The sequence below is a fragment of the Chrysemys picta genome, chromosome 8 (assembly GCF_011386835.1).
Source record: "Chrysemys picta bellii isolate R12L10 chromosome 8, ASM1138683v2, whole genome shotgun sequence".
In the NCBI taxonomy this organism is placed as follows: Eukaryota; Metazoa; Chordata; order Testudines; family Emydidae; genus Chrysemys; species Chrysemys picta.
In genome coordinates this window covers 106,194,139-106,210,161 of record NC_088798.1, presented here as the reverse complement: position 1 = coordinate 106,210,161, position 16,023 = coordinate 106,194,139, and the positions used below count along the sequence as shown (strand labels likewise).

At 43.9% G+C, this 16,023-nt stretch overlaps 1 protein-coding gene across 2 annotated transcripts in view; it reads left to right on the top strand.

The window, feature by feature from the left end:
- The window catches only part of FAM114A2 (family with sequence similarity 114 member A2), a 16,836-nt gene extending 813 nt beyond the window's left edge, over nucleotides 1-16,023 (top strand). The window contains exons 2-15 of one of the 2 annotated variants that reach the window (XM_065555122.1): nucleotides 1,227-1,345; nucleotides 1,492-1,715; nucleotides 2,824-2,923; nucleotides 3,700-3,795; nucleotides 4,147-4,259; nucleotides 5,166-5,300; nucleotides 5,500-5,658; nucleotides 7,206-7,329; nucleotides 8,493-8,572; nucleotides 10,232-10,360; nucleotides 10,580-10,719; nucleotides 11,456-11,528; nucleotides 12,403-12,456; nucleotides 14,172-16,023. In XM_065555122.1, the coding sequence (XP_065411194.1) occupies nucleotides 1,506-1,715; nucleotides 2,824-2,923; nucleotides 3,700-3,795; nucleotides 4,147-4,259; nucleotides 5,166-5,300; nucleotides 5,500-5,658; nucleotides 7,206-7,329; nucleotides 8,493-8,572; nucleotides 10,232-10,360; nucleotides 10,580-10,719; nucleotides 11,456-11,528; nucleotides 12,403-12,456; nucleotides 14,172-14,273 (1,515 nt within the window). In that variant the 5' untranslated portion in view covers nucleotides 1,227-1,345; nucleotides 1,492-1,505 and the 3' untranslated portion in view covers nucleotides 14,274-16,023. The remainder of the gene's footprint in view (nucleotides 1-1,226; nucleotides 1,346-1,491; nucleotides 1,716-2,823; nucleotides 2,924-3,699; nucleotides 3,796-4,146; nucleotides 4,260-5,165; nucleotides 5,301-5,499; nucleotides 5,659-7,205; nucleotides 7,330-8,492; nucleotides 8,573-10,231; nucleotides 10,361-10,579; nucleotides 10,720-11,455; nucleotides 11,529-12,402; nucleotides 12,457-14,171) is intronic. The other variant, XM_065555121.1, reaches the window with a different exon arrangement.

The window sequence follows — 16,023 nt, the reverse complement described above, 5'->3', positions numbered from 1 at the left end:
GATCTGGAGGAGGTGGGTTGGGGGCCAGGGTGGGGTGTGTTAGGGAGGGACGCGGGCAAGAGGCCGTGTTTGAGAAGATAGCTAACAGTGAACATGATTTCTCAAACTAGTCCGTCTTCTAGTCACTTTGGGGTCATGCACCTTCATCTGGGCAGGGTGGGTGACTAATTGGGAGCATGAACGTTGAACCTTAGAAGGGAGTTGGAGCCCTATTGCACTTGTCAAGTTTTTTACATCCTGTGTGTGATGGAGAACGTGTGTCTAAATCCCGTGGGCAAGGACTTGAGGCTGCGCATGTGTTTGTAAAATACCAGGAGCGTAGAAATGTCTCTGGGACGTGTAGGTGGGGGATGAAGAGACAAAGGTGGAAATGGGGTACATGCACCTAGGATTTTGGAAATGTCATCTTAAATTGACAGAGTAGTGATCTGTCTCTTCTTTCTTACTAACAGAAAGTGACCAGTGCATTGCAATGTAACAAGCTGATCTGATTGCATCACCAGCAGACTTTCTGGGACTTAAAAATAAATGTAAAATGGAATGTTACTGTATTGATTTACCAGAGATATTTTAGTACATCAAAGTTAGGCTATTTAAAGTCTGATTCCCATAGCAGCCATAAATAAGCTGGCGTCTTTTTGCACATATAACGAGCTTTATTACAATGTCTGGTGTTGCATTAACATCCAACTTTTAATTATTAACTGACTTGGAGTTAATGAAATGAAGACTCTTTGGCACATCAATGAGGGGGGAAAATCTCATTTACAAGTGGTGGTTTATAGGTCCTTATCCAGCAGTTGGATTCTTATGGCAGGTTGTGACTTCAAATGCAAGTTGTCGATTACGATGAATTTCCAAATTGTTTGTACACTTTAAAAAAGCTCTGCCATAAATGCACAACACTCAAATAAATACGCTGCAACTTACTCAACTGCCCGAGTTCTAATAATGCTGTTCTTTCATATTTGGCAAACGCTTTTCAAAAACAGTCCACCGAAGCTGCCTGGGTTAGCGAGACAAGCCATAGATTAAATTATCTGCACACCCTTTGTACTTGTAGTGCAGCACTTACAGATATTGCTCAGTTCCTTTCCTGCTGGGAGGGTATAGCTCTTAGATAGAGTGACCTGTCGTATTTGGAAGTTTAAAGTCCGGCCATACTGTTTCCTGTCAGTCATGCATAGTTCAGACTGACTGAGAAAGAATTCTGCTTCCTTCCCTAGACCTGAAGAAGAGCTCGATGTAGCTTGAAAGCTTGTCCCTTCCACCAACAGAAGCTGGTCCAATAAAAGATATTACCTCACCCACCTTGTTTCTCAAAAAATTCATTGACGTATAGAAGGCGAGTGGGAGCATATATATGGGGAGAGGGAGAGAATAACGGTGTCTCCTCATTTAGCTATTCAGGAGAGCACTGCAGCATTTTAAAGGAATGTCAAAAATATCCTGGTGGGTTGATGTTATTCTTGGAATCACTTTATTTTCTAGGAGATGTTCTAGTCATGGCTGAAAAAGATGGCAGTGAAAGTCTACAAGCAGGTGCCTCCCAGAAGGATGAGACTGGACAGAGAGCGGAGGAAGCTGGGTCCGTGCAGAGCAGCGGTAGGGAAGAGGATGAACCTGAACCTGTGGCTCTGACTCGGAAAAGACCCGAAGCCAAACCCTCCAGCGAGCCTATTGCTGCAGGAGAGCCAGTGGATCAAGCCCTGAAAGTATGTTTCTGTGCTGACTCTTTGACCGTGCAGATTGGTAAATTGCACAAACTTTAAACACAGCAGAATCCTGGTTGTGTTGGAAACAACGATGAAGCCCTTTCCCGCAGAGTTGTGGCAGAACAGAGTTTTGCACTGAGCAATGCTGAAAATGCATTATTTTAAATGTCATTGGTTTGAATGGGTTTTGCATCAAACCTGGCAATTGGGTCTCTGAATGTACCCTGACTTCTCCCCATGAGTGGCAGAAAGTCATGGCGTTCTATTAGAACTGCACAGATAGGATAGCAAAGAACTGGCTTCTTCCCCTGGGGGGTTAGATAAGGGTGGAACAACTGACATTAGAACACTGACTGCACTAGAAAGGTACGGGACGGGGGGAATGAACTATAAATCTTTTTTTTTTTTAAATCAACTTCCTCTTTCTTACCTTCCTTACTGCTTCCATACCCCAACCTTCTCGCATTTTGCAGTCTCGTTTCTTTTTCCTTAAAGTAGAGTGAAGTTACTTTATGGTCAAATACACATCGGATAGCTCAACATTAAACTTTGGTATTGCACATCATTCCTGAGAGAGGGTTGCATGCAGAAGAGGAAGGTTACAGGGTACCAACATTAACACTTCTGCTGTTCATTCCTGCTCTCCCTTTTTCTTCCTCCATTTTTATCTCTAGTACAGTAGTGTCCAAATTCCTTCCCTCCCAACTCTGAAATAATACCCCACCTAAACTCCATTTAGGGTTTAGGAAGAGACCTTCATTGGAAACTGGGGAAGACTACCTCACATTTGCACCTTCCTCCGAAGCATCTGGTGCTGGCCACTGTCTGAGACAGGATGCTGGACAAGATGGACCGCAAGTCTGATACAATGTAGCAATTGCTCTGTTCACTTATTCTGGCCTTGTTGCAGGAGGGTGAACTTAACCCTAACTGAATAATTGAATGATACTGATTGAAGATCAAGGAGGTCACAGATCGATATGCGATATGTGTTCATGTTGGCTGAAATTCAGTGTTGTTACTACTGTTAAAAAGAGGTTCACAAAGATACAGTTCAGAGATCAGTCAGTCACTTTGCAGTATTCCATCTCTATTTATCTAAATAAAGGTATCTGATTCCACTGATGCATCTCAGACGGGATGGGGATACTGGGGGAGCTGGGGAAAGTCACTTCTCTCCACTGCCTCGGCCACAGTAGCTACAGTAGGTAAGGGCTACTGGCATTTTGCTAATTTGATATAATTGGATCAGTTGATGATTACCTGTTCTGTTCATTCCCTCTGGGGCACGTGGCCACTGTCGGAGGACAGGATACTGGGCTAGATGGACCTTTGGTCTGACCCAGTATGGCCGTTCTTATATTAACTCTTTTTGCAGTCTAAAATCAGGCTTCAGTTTTCACAGATGTCTCCAGCTTATGCTGTATTGCTTGTCTGTAAAGTACAAGATTTCAAATTCAGAAGCAAGAGTTGGCAAAAGTCAAGCACTCTGTTCAAAATACAGGGGAAAAAATCAAAAAGCAAAATGAGAGATAGGGAGACATGTACAGCAGAATAACTTTCAGGCTTTTAAGGAGCTGGCACAAACAGCTGAGACTTTCCCATCAGTGGGATACAGCATAAAGGCTTCAATGTAAGATGAATTCTTTATGCTGGTCAGTAAGCAAGCCAGACTGCAATTGCTTTTAGTATTGACTGGGTAACGTGTGTGTGTGTGTGTGTGTGTGTGTGTGTGTGTGTGTGTGTGTGTGTGTGTGTGTGTGTGTGTGTGTGTGTGTGTGTGTGTGTGTGTGTGTGTGTGTGTGTGTGTGTGTGTGTGTGTGTGTGTGTGTGTGTGTGGTTAGTGCTTATATATCTATGTCTGTATCTCCCGTGTACAGCCCCTGGTGGTTAATCTTATTTCTGATTCAATCACTGCTTTTTTGGTGGCTAACGTGAATGCAGTTCTGTCTTAGAGTTGAAGTAATAGCATTGCCTTCTCTAGGACAAGGTATTTCGAATGTCATCGAAAAAGCAGAGACGTCCCTTGGGATCCCCAGCCCTAGTGAAATCTCATCAGAGGCCAAAGTTGTTACAGGAGGTCAGTTTTTATTATTAAAAATAAGAAATGTAATTTTTGAATTTCTCCAAGTGTGGTCTAAAAATAGCACCATCTTACACTCAACAGATCTGCTCTGTGTGTATTGAGATTGACATCTGTTTACTACACTAATGTTCCAGTGCTTATTTCTGTTAGCGCTGCAGAGTCTTAGCGTCATAGCAGAGTGATCTTAACTCTTTCTGTCTCACCTGCTGTGGCCCTCTCTTCTGTCTGAGATTTGTGCATTTGCCTGCCTGAAGCGGACGATATCTGTTTACAATCTTAACTTTGTTGTTGTTGTTTGCGAGTTTTGAAAAATAAAACATCTTCTCTCCTCCCCCCCCGATGCAGGAAGCCAGAGTTCTGAAGCAAGCAGTACAGGTGGAGTTGATGACAGCAGTTCCTCTCCCATCAGTGGAGCTTTCGGAGTTTTATCCACTCTTTCTACAGCTGTTCAAAGCACAGTGAGTGGGCGGGTGGGGAGGCTGGGAAATAGGGTAAAATCACTTATTTTTCCTTGTATTTTGTATTATTCATGGAAAGAAGACATTTCAATGTGTCTTATTTTTCCTTGACTCTGAAGCCTCATATCAACAAACCTTGATTCTACTCTTTATTTTATCTGGCTTTTCTTTATGAAAGTCTGAACAGGTTACCCTGGCCTTCAGATCTGCAGCATAGTGTGTGTCACCCCAATGCTCTGCTGTCTTTTCTGGCCAAATTCAAGGGCAGATTCATTCCTGGAGTAACTCCACTAACTTCAGTGGAGTTTCTAGGAATGACTCCAGCCTTCCTCTTCATAGTCCTCTGTGGGATTGACCCAAAGTACTTGGGGTGGGGGGGCAACTCGTCCTACTGACCATAGCCAGTTCCAATGGGACTCTACCCTCAAGTGTAAAACTCTGGAGTGCAGGATGCAGAGCTTTCCTGGTGACTCTGGAAGAGAAACCTCACTTCCAGCAGAGCAAAATGCAAAGGCTGCTTCTTTTTATTAAGTTTTCAGCAACCGTCTCACGACATACTTTAAAAATGGATAAATGAGCATAGTCAAGTTTCTTCTGACTGAAGAAAAGCGAAAGAAAGATTTTAATTTGTGCATTTTATAAATTCAGGATGGCTGTTACAACTGTGGTGGAGGGCCATCCACTCCAGCTGAGCACTCCCATTAAAACATTGGCTGCTCGTGTTTCTTTCTTGTTTTTCATGTTCTTTACTGTACATGGGGATGGGGGTGTCTTGAAACACGAGCATTTGGCCCACGTCACTTATGATATAAATCATATTTTAATAATAAATTTAAACTAACTGTAGCTAGACAAACAGAAGTATTATTTATATGCATTCTCTCCATTTGCAAATCTGCTTTCTAGGGGAAGAGTGTTATTAGTGGAGGTTTGGATGCCTTGGAATTCATTGGAAAGAAGACAATGGATGTGATAGCTGAAGGAGACCCTGGATTCAAGAAAACAAAGGGCTTAATGAACAGGAATTCTACACTATCCCAGGTATTAGTTTCTCTCAAACCCCGACAGTGAGACTCTCAGCAGTTTCTCTTTTATTTTTTTCTTCCCTATGTTTTCCTTTTAAAGAACCTTCAGTATTAGCATCAAGTGAACGCTTCCCAAAATTGTTCACTGGGGCCTTCGCCTCCCTTATCCAATTTCTCTACGCGCTGGTTTGACGCCTCTGCTTTTCCTTTTTCAGGTCTTGCGAGAGGCAAAGGAGAAAGAAGAGCAGCGGACAGCTACCGAGGTTACCATGGCTACTGAGAAGAAAGCCCATTATGGGTTACTCTTTGATGAGTTTCAGGGTCTTTCACATCTGGAAGCCTTGGAGATGCTTTCCAGAGAGAGTGATTCAAAGGTAATGGCTCTGAGCAGTTTTCTGTCTATTTTATATGTGCAGCTGAGGAGGAAAAAGATACTATTCATGCACAAAAACCTGTTTAAAGAACATTATTATGGTTGCAATGTCAAGCACTCAACATTTTGGAAATGCCAGAATTAAGGTTATCTGTGCAACCTAATTTGGCCCCCTTGTGTGTATGCATTATGATATTGTCTGATTGCACAATCACACGTAATTAACTCCATCTCCTCTCTCTCATCTCCTTTCACTCCCTCCAACTCCCAGTCTCGATGTGCTTGCCCAGCCAGTACCAGTTTTTGCATCCTTCGGACTCCTTGTCTCAAGTTACTCTGTCTCCCCACTTGCCCTGAGAGCACAGGACAGACAGTCTTCCTCCTCTCAGTACACATGCCCAGATCCAGCCCAGCCCAGAGCTGCAATAGCAGGGAAAGTCCTGCTCGGCCTTGCGGCCAGAGCATGCTTTTGTAGACATAATCTTCAGCTAGAATTGAGCTGCTAATACCTAAGAAGTCTCCAGTGAGCATTAGCAAAGTGTAATAAAGGCTTATAATTGTCCAAATGGGGGTGGATTTTCACAGGGGCAGCAGGAGGCACACTCTGGATACAAGGGATACCCCTACCCTCTGCTAAATTTCAAGTCTCTGCTCCAAAGAATTGGGGTGCTAGAGCATTTAAAAAAAAAATCACCAGGAATTAGTGAACATGGGCAGAATGTATTTTTCCCTAGAATGGCTGAACCATTCTAGCTGAAATCTTCCCAGAAAAATACATCTTGGGGCAGACAACTTGGCGGGGAAAACTTCAGCCCTAGTGGCTAAGCAACTGAAAACAGGGTCTTCTTATGGGAAGTGTTAGACAATCTTAATAGTGCCACAAACTTCATCTACATTATATATGTTACATAAAAAATAAGTCTGATGACTGGTTCCTTCAGGCTGAGCAGAACGCATGGACAGGAAATGGAAAATGATAAGCACTAAGCCGAGTGTAGTATGTTGTAGTTTAGCCTGTAACGAAGGAGCCACTCTCTGGTTTTTGTTTTCTTTAAATATGAATTTTCCCCGGCTGTCATTTGCCCTCTGGCCAACAAGCTGATACTTCTTCATTGGCAGCAAACGCCTGTGCTCAAGTAGTTAGCGGCAGGTACAGCTCTCTAGCGTCACCTGATTCCATAAACCTGACGCTTGATTGGCTACTGGGTCACACATTCTCTTCCTGGGACACACAATTCTATTCTTCCTAGCTTTCCTGATGTGTGGGTACTGTGATATTTTTCAACCTTGGTGATCCTACTAGGGTAACAAAAATTGGATCCCAGCTATTCAATTTTTGGCAAATATCAATTGAAACATGAAACATCAGGAAGCCTGGTAAAGAATCAATTACTCCTTAATGGGGCCCGGCAGAGAACTCTGTCCTAAAGGGACAGCTGCATTTGGTGTCAGCATGTCATTAATACTGCTGCACTGTATCATTTCCATCTTGTTTCTCTTTCCTGTTGCATTTATGACTCTCTTTATGGCTGTCTCGCTCTTAACTAGGTGAAGTCGGTTATAAACGCCCTCTCTGGAGAAGAGTTAGACATGTTAAAAGTGGAGTTGGAGCAGCTCAAAGAAGCATTTTCATTAGCTGAATTTTATGATGATGAAGAGGAAGAGAAGAAGGGTAATAAAAGGGATCCGCGTTTACAGGCGGGGAGGCTGGTTTTTAAACTCCAATTTAAAACCAACTAGCCTTCCACAGCAATGTGTGAAAGGCCCAGGGTCGGTTATTATTCAGCTGGTCTCTTGATCCTCAACCTACCAGCAGTTGGGAGCACTGTTGAAAGGCAGTGCCCTTAATCTCTGGGAGGATGGGGAGAACTCCTCCGCTGCAGGGACCCATTCACAGTGCAGGAGTGGAACTGATTAGCTCATCCAGCACACCTTGGGCGGAAGAAAGGAGGTCCCTCTGATGCAGGGTCTTATGAGAGAAGAAAATGAGGGGAGGACTGGGGCGGAAGAGCGTGAAGGGAAAGGCTATGTAGGAAATCCCAAGAAAATAACTTCTTCCCAGCCGCCTCCTTTCCTGGAGCTAAGGGAAACCTATTAGTAGCAGTATCTGACTTCAAAAAAGGCACCTTTTTTTTAAAAGGTAAAAGTTTCTATGAGTGTTGGCCACACAGTTTGGAGGGACATCGGAAAGCTCAGAAACAACCTGCACAGCAGGGAGCGTCCAGTTGTTGACGCTTTCACTAATTTGAACATAAACGGCTTTCTTGTTTCCATTTTACCCCAGGGGCCGAGCAAAGAGGGCTGGCGCGTTCAGTGTTAGGTACTCTAGAGACTTATTTATAATTTTTATCTTTGTACATGATGGATCCAACAGCTTTTATCCTGTTTTGTCAACATCTGGCCCTGCATATATAATAGGAAAACTATTGGCTTTAAATGGCCTTAAAATTCTCTAAGGTGCTGTGCAAGCAGATGTCTTCTGAAATGCAGAATTTATGTTGGTTGTGGTTGGATGTTAGCTGTAAAAATAGAATTACCTTGACCAAAGGCTAGTTAGTCTTAGTGACATATCTATAGGCCCTCAAAACCAAATAATGCCCAATAAATTGCATTCAAAAAGACCAAGTTTGAGGGGTTTGAATCCTTTGTTGAATATGTGATTTAAAGATTAATTATATGCAGCCATTGGTTGTTAGCAGTAGCTGAACCCTGGAGGCATGTGGGCAGAAACAAGCTGCATGGTTATACAATGTCTATTTCCTGATTATCACTTATTTGTGTAGTACAAACTATCTTACTCTACCGAGTCTGGCAAACCTGCTTTGTTTCCTTCAGGAGACGAAGATTTCACAAAGGAAATAACTGCGCTTTTCTTCGAACTGCACATCTCTGCCAAGCCAGACAAACTAGCCGTGGTGAGTTAGCTTTGTGTCCTCTGATGGCTGGTGGGTATATCTCAGGAGACCAGGTCCTTCCTCCCCCCCCCCCTGGGAATTACAGAACGATAAGGAGCATTGAAATGTTGGAGCCCTTGATAAGATGAACTTTCTTGGTCTCATAAGAACGGCCATATTGGGTCAGGACAATGGGCCATCTAGTCCAGTATCTTGTCTTCAGACAGTGGCCAGTGAACTAGAACTTGTAATCATCAAGTGATCCATCCCCTGTTGCCCATTCGCAACATCTGGCTTTAAAATCATCTCCTAGCTTTAAAAGTGTGTCAGAAGATTATATCTGTAACAATGGCCCATTCTGTTGAAGCTACGGAAAAGGAGCAAGGGCTGTCTTTTTATATATATAAAAATGACAAATGTTCCTTATATGTTCTCGAATAGTTCATAAACGTCTCCAGGGTTCTCAGTACTGGAATGATCAAGTCTCTTACGTATAGTTCACACACTGGGTTATTGCTGATCAGTTTCATGATCCCATAACCCAGTGTCTGAACTCCTCTTTAGGCAACTTCCTCTCCGTCAGACCAGTTAATAAATTTAGAGCAGGCCTGCACAACATGCGGCCCGCATGGGCTCACTGTGCGGCCCGCGGGGGGTGAGTAGGCAAGCTGGAGGGGTGGGAGGCTGAGGAGACGAGCGGGTGGGCAGTGGTGGGGGGGCAGGTGAGCCGGCGGTGGGAGAGGGGGGCTGAGGAGGCGAGCAGCGAGTGGGTGGCTGACCTGTTCTACTGATCTGGTCTGGCTCCCATCCCCTCTCCAAGGGTTGCAGCTGTCTGGAGGTGCTGCCTTCCATGCCTTCTTCATTCATACCTCATTCATTCAACAGGGCAATTGATTACAAAGTGGGGGGAAGATCTTATTTTACTTCCAGCAAAAAGACATTTTTCTTTTACCTTGATTATACTACCTTAGGGGCCCGCTATAACATATTACCAAGGTTCAATACTGTTGTTTCAGCAGGGTGACGCTGGGGAAGGAGGGTTTTTTTCCACGGGGCAGGCAGCGCTGGGGGGGCTGGGCGGTGCTAGGGGGGTGTTTCGGCAGCGCTGGGGGGGGGTTGTTTCTGTGGGGCGAGTGGCGCTGGGAGGGGGTGTTGTGTTTCGGGGTGGCTGGGTGGTGCTGGGGGCGGTTCGGTGGTGCTGGAGGGGGGGTTCGGCGGGGCCGGGGGGGTTCGGCCCTCAGCTGTTTTCTTTGGAGTAATATGGCCCTCGCCACTTTACGAGTTGTGCAGGCCTGATTTAGAGGAATGTCTCCTTTTCTTACCCTCTTACAATACCACTGTGGTCCACTGAGTGGCACTAACATCTATTGGAAACCCTAAAAAAACCTCTTCATTTCAGTCGTGCTGTTAAAGCGGCACATGTCATGGGTACATCTGGTAAGAAAGAAAAACAAGTGCCGAAAGTATGTGTGCACAGTAGCCGGTTCCCTTATATTTCACTCGCCCCGCTGCAAAGTTCAGCAGGTAACTGACTTGCTTGTCCCAATTCTTTCCACCAATGCAGGGGTAGTAACCGTTTCTTACAAAGAGATCCAGTCTTCCACCTTCTGCAGAGGGCAGGAGGATCTCCTCCCAATCATTAAGTGCCGTGCTGATGTGTCTGTGCCTCCTATTACACAGGCAAGGAGATCTGCTCATGAATGGATTGAAAGACTCAACATGGAAGCTCCAAAAGAGGGGGAAATGAGCGAAGAAAACCAACAGCTGGATTCAGGGGATGCTGACCAAGATGCTCAGACATCGGTAGAGGTAACTGGGCAAAGGAGAGAGAGAAAATGAAATCTAACCGTGGAGGGGCTGGCACATTATCCTATATTGACAACTGGTTGCTTATGGCTTTCAACCCACAGTTAGAATGTTACATTCACTCCTAGAGATGGGGGAATAGGGGGAGGAGCAGAGTGGAGAGAAGTCTTGTTTTAAAATAATAGCAAACCTATTGGAATGAGCTCTTCGTAATTCCTGCAGGATATTCATGCCTTTGCCATTAGAAGTCTGGCTGAACTGACAGCCTACTCCATTGAAATGTTCCACAAAACTGCAGCATTGGTCCTACATGGTCAGAAGCAAGAGGTGTCAGCCACAGGCCGAGCCAAAGCCCTTTCACAGTAAGTCCTTTGAATTATGCTATCGTACCTGGTTAGGCTGCCATCCTACTGTTGGTGTAGGCATTACTGTGCAGCTTCCCTCCACAGTTCTCAGCCAGCAGTTTACGTCCGATTGCATTTATGTTAGAAATTGCTACGGGCAGTACTGTCTTCACTAAACAGAACTTGACTGTCTTTTGTACATACAGAAATTTCTCGACAAGAACACATGGAGAAAGGAAAATATTATGTGACAGCTTTCATGCAGCTCTGAGACAGGAATTTTGCCCTAAACTTGTGCTAGTTTAGTAGACAGGCATTTAAAAAGAAAAAAATGGAGCCCACAATGGGCAGACTTATCTCACTGATACTGCTTAAGACAAGCAGGGACTTGTTTTATTAAGAGGCAGTTGGTGTCCATGTAAAATAACTATTTCTCTCTTACAAACAAGATGACACTTCTTGCTTGTAACTAAAAAAGCAAGTGAGTAGTGTTCCCTTTGGACCAGGCATTCCTGTTCTCTGAAATCTGCTTCCAATTGTCAGCCTTGTTCTCTTTTCAGATGTTATTTGGAACTTCTCATTCTTCGTATGCTATGTTATTGGACCCTTAAACATTTATATCCATCTTTTTGTTTTTAAAGAAAAATTTACATGTGGAAGTGGGTGATTTTGTTTTACAGATGACAATGGCAAAGTAAAGAGGATTTTTTTTTTAATGTGCTTTACTACATAATTTTCCTTTTTCCTTTCCCAGAATGACTATTGTGCTGTGTAAAGAATTGTCTTCTCTATCTAAAGAGTTCACTACATGCTTAACAACTGCAGGGGTAAGACCTACTTCTTGTTTAACAGGAATGAGATGGGTTGGTCCCATTCAAAACAGACTGTAGTGTCCCTCAAATGCTCTCGTGCCTTTGTTCAACTGCACAGCTTCTCACGCTGTCTCAGCTTCTGTATTTTTAAAATACACAGGTGTGTTATCGATGAGCTTCGCTGCATCCTAATTCATTCCGACCTTCAGATTTTTCACATTATCAGCCTGTAAAGTTAGTATCTTTTCAGCCTGGATCGGAGTTCAAAGTGAACTTTACTGAAGTAAAGCCATCCAGCTCAGACCATTTCTTTCCATGCTTTGAGGAGACTAAGTAGCTAATGTCTGCGATGATGAAGGTGTAATTATTGTAGGGTATTATGTACCCCTCTCACACGTTGGTAGCCGAAATGGTGGGGAAATTCTGTTTTATGTTTCTATGGTTTGTGATGTTCTCCTTCATGGGTTCTCCTCTGCAGAGACGGAGAGCTGTCTCTGAAAGGAACCCGCAGTTTGCATATACGCACAGTGCTCAACTCGTACACAAGACCCTTCCATTGTCCTAGACCTAGTTCATACCAGCCTACAGCTGCTTTTGTTAGAAATATGTCCCATTAGCTTGCTTTAATTCAGGAAGCTTTCCCCAGTTCATCTGGAAGTTCGGTGCACATCACTGTATATAGCACGCTTTTGGTACATGCTGGGACTTGTGCAAGTCTCTATTTTCATACTATGGTCCACATCCTCGGCTGGAGTAAACCAGTGCAGCTTCACTGACGGTGAGCGGGCTACGTCGATTTCTAAAGTCGCTGAGGATCTGGCCCTGTGTTTTGTTTAAAGGAAATGCAATCAGATTGTCAAGCTGGATGATATCTCTCTAATCTTTTCAGGTCAAAGAGAAGGCAGATGTGCTTAACCCATTAATCACTGGAGTGTTTTTGGAGGTCAGTTATGATACACTTACAGCTACTAATGTTGAAATGTGGACAGACTAGTCCATCCCCTCTTCATTATCCCATTTCATGTCCAGTTTTCTAAACCATGGCTTAAGACTGCTTCCCCAACTGGCAATTTACAAGTCTTAATAGAGATCCAAGGGAGCATTGCTACTATCATCTGTGGCAAATGTGCAATGTAGTTGGTAAAGTATAAACATGATCCCTTCAGAACAGTCTAGAGAAGATGCAGCAGAAGGGAATGTCATTTTGTGAAATGTCTGCCTTTCCTGTCAGCTAATTGGCAATTCTCCTTCAAACAACTCCCAAATTTCAGCTGGTAAACATAAGAAATTCTACAAATTCAGACAAAACCCATTAGCTTGTCTTTCTAAATACTGTAATTTAATAAGAGTTTCAGTGGTCGTCTTGCCAGGAAAACTTGATTCTGGTGGATTTTTTTCAACATGCCTCTTTTCTCCAGTTAAATAAACAGTAACCATTTCTCAGATAGAAGCGAGGTAGAATTGGAATATTTGCAAACTACCAATAAACAAACAAAGGCGCTAAAATATTAAAGCCAGTCCTTACATGTTAATCCTGGCCTGCTAATGAGACTGAGCTGAAACTTTTCATCGGGCTCATACTATTCTGTTTAATCTTTCGTGAGAGAACTCATTCTAAATTGATGTGATGAAAAATCCATGTCTGTTGTGTGGATGGGCAAAGGGCTACAGCTTTCAGATAGTCACACGTGGTGTGAAATGTTGCATTAAAAATTTCAAACGTCCCCACTGAAAGTCTGAATAGCCATCCCCATTTGCTTGGAGTACCCGAGTAGGGGTTCTTATGCTTGAAAGCCAAGGATTTATTATTAGCAGAAATTGCTGGTTTCTGTTTTTTGCAGCTCGCTTTTCCCTCAGGATCTGAAGCTGTTCACACGGTTCAGGGGTATCGCCTGAATGCACAGCAGATTTCACAGTCCAGTAGGCTGTGGGGCTCTAGGAATTGCTAGAGCTGGGCAGACCTGCCAATAGGAAACTCATCCTGTTTTCTGTTAGAAACTCAGCCCAAGTCTGTTGAAAGCCTGTAAAGCTTCTAACTGGACCATGGATGACTGGTGTGATTTGGCATGAAACTTTGTTTCAATTGATGATGAATTGCTTTGAGTGTGAGCTTCCAACCTGAAATGTTTTGTGAACCCCTGTGGCTCAAAATGGTAGACTTTGCCACAGCTCTAGCAGTTACAGCCAAGGGCTAGAAACCTAGAAACTGCTGTGTTCATACCTTGGACAAGTCACATCATTCAGTGTGTGACAATCCATACGCTTCCCAACTGATTCCCGAAGTGGGTAACTTCTAATTGAGGGGGTTAGGAAGAAACGTTCCTTGTTGGTGTGTGCTTCCTTTCTACTGCAGGGTTTCTTATGCCTTCCCCTGAACAGCTGGTACTGAGTATTCTCAGAGACAGGATACTGAACTAGATGGATCAGCTCAGAAATGGTATGGCCATTCTCATGAGTCAGTTGGCCACCTTTTGCCCAGTGGGATAAACTGGAGTTTAAAAAGTAGACTTAACTGAAAAGAAGTTGCTGCATCTGAGAGTAATAGCCTGATATTGCTTATGTATATTACTCATCAGTGACCATATAGCATACACACGTCAAGCAGAAATGAAGACTGGTAGCGTGAATGGCTCTAATGTAATTTGTTTTGTTTTGTAGGCTTCAAACAGTGCTTCGTATATCCAAGATGCCTTCCAGCTACTCCTGCCTGTGCTACAGATCTCTCTGATCCAGACTCGAACTGAATTATCACAGCAGTGAATTAATCCTGCTAGTCGAGCAGAAAGCACATCTGCCCACTTGATCGTTCCCTTGCCTGGGAATGGGGTAGGGACAGAAAATAAACGAAGCTTTAATCACTGGTACTACAGTGGTGATGATAAAATGCTGACTGGCCAGGTCTTAGTTGTACAATTTGTCAGGAGACATGAAGGATGCAATTAGCATAGTCTAGGCATCTGGGCAATCTGGCAGGTTAAAAATGCAGGTGGTTTCTTAGGGTCTGGCTACACTTAAACCGCTACAGCAGCGCAGCTGTGCCTATGTTGTACTTGAGTGTAGACACTACCTACACTGACCAAAGGGGTTCTCCCATCAGGGTAGGCAATCCACCTCCCCAAGACGCAGTAGCTAGGTCAATGAAGAATTCTTCCGTCCACCTAGCTGTGTCTCTTAGTGGTGTGGATTTTTCACACCCCCGAGAGACGTAGCAGTGCCGATGTAAATTCCCAGTGTAGACCAGTCCTTAGTTTGGCTGACTGTTTATCACTCTTCGCTCCCATAGCTGAGTATGTTAATGAGCTCTTTCAGGAAAGACTATTTTGAGGACGACTGAAGCTAAATCACTCTAGAGAAAAGACTAGGGTAACCGGTTAATGAGTATTTAACCAAACTCTCCAGCTGAGTTTGAATTTCGAGGCCCATATTTATGTTCCTGCTCAGTTTGTGCTGGATACAAGATCCGGCAAGGTTCAGAGTCTCCGGAATGATTTCAGCTTTGAAAGAACAGAATCTAAGGTCCCTAATGCTCTGTGTATCCAAAAGCAGCAGCTTGCTGAAGGGTGCTGATCTTTTACATACGTACTGAGGTCTGGGATGGGGCTTGAGGATTTTGACGTGTTTCTCTTTCCTGCAAGATGTTTGCTTCAAGAAGACAAGTGTTGCACTAGGGTTACACGTAGGCCCGTTAGTGAGAAGAAAGCTGTAACGGGGCTGATTTGTCCAGCGTAACAGGGTGCGTGGCCCTGTAGTAATAAATGAAGGGCAACCAGAAGGGATGGGTTCCTGGTCAAGTGATTAAGACAACAAAGCAGAGAATTTCTCATTACCTTTCAGTACAACTTGACCCATGAGTCACTGTCTGCGACGTTTGTCACATATCACTGAAGGACTTCCTTAGGCTACTGTCTAAAAGTGACGCACTGCACTACTTCATGTCTCAGTAAGAGGCGATTAGAATACGTCGGAGAGGAAACAGCTTGACGCTGGCACTGGGACCCCTCATCTGCTCCACAAGCTGCCGTTCCACACAGGGCGTCTTTTTCTTTGTGCTTTAAAAACTTCCTTATTTTGTTACTTTGGGCATGCCGTAGCTTTTGAGCTTCTTCGCTGGAAGGGAACAGCCTCTGCTGCACCACCAGGGAAAGAAAAAGGTGGCTTAAACAGAATAAAAAAGGAGTCTAGGCAACTAATGAGAGTAGACTGCTGTCATACCTGCGTTCCTCAGTATTGGCTCATCAGTAATGATGAATCTCTAGTCCCAGTCTTCGACCTCTCCAGATTTTAGCAGGTCTTGCAAATCTCTACTCTTGGGTTTCATGCTTCCCTGCGCTCTGCTCCGCTGATGCAACTTGTTGCCAAGCAGAGGGAGTTTGTGTTTTACTACAGAAACACCTTTTTGCAAATAGCTTCTCCTATTTTGTATAGCTGTAAAAATCCTTGCTTCACTTTTGTTTGAATGATCAAATCTGTGGATGCATTGACTTTTCTAATAATAAAACCATACATGGAA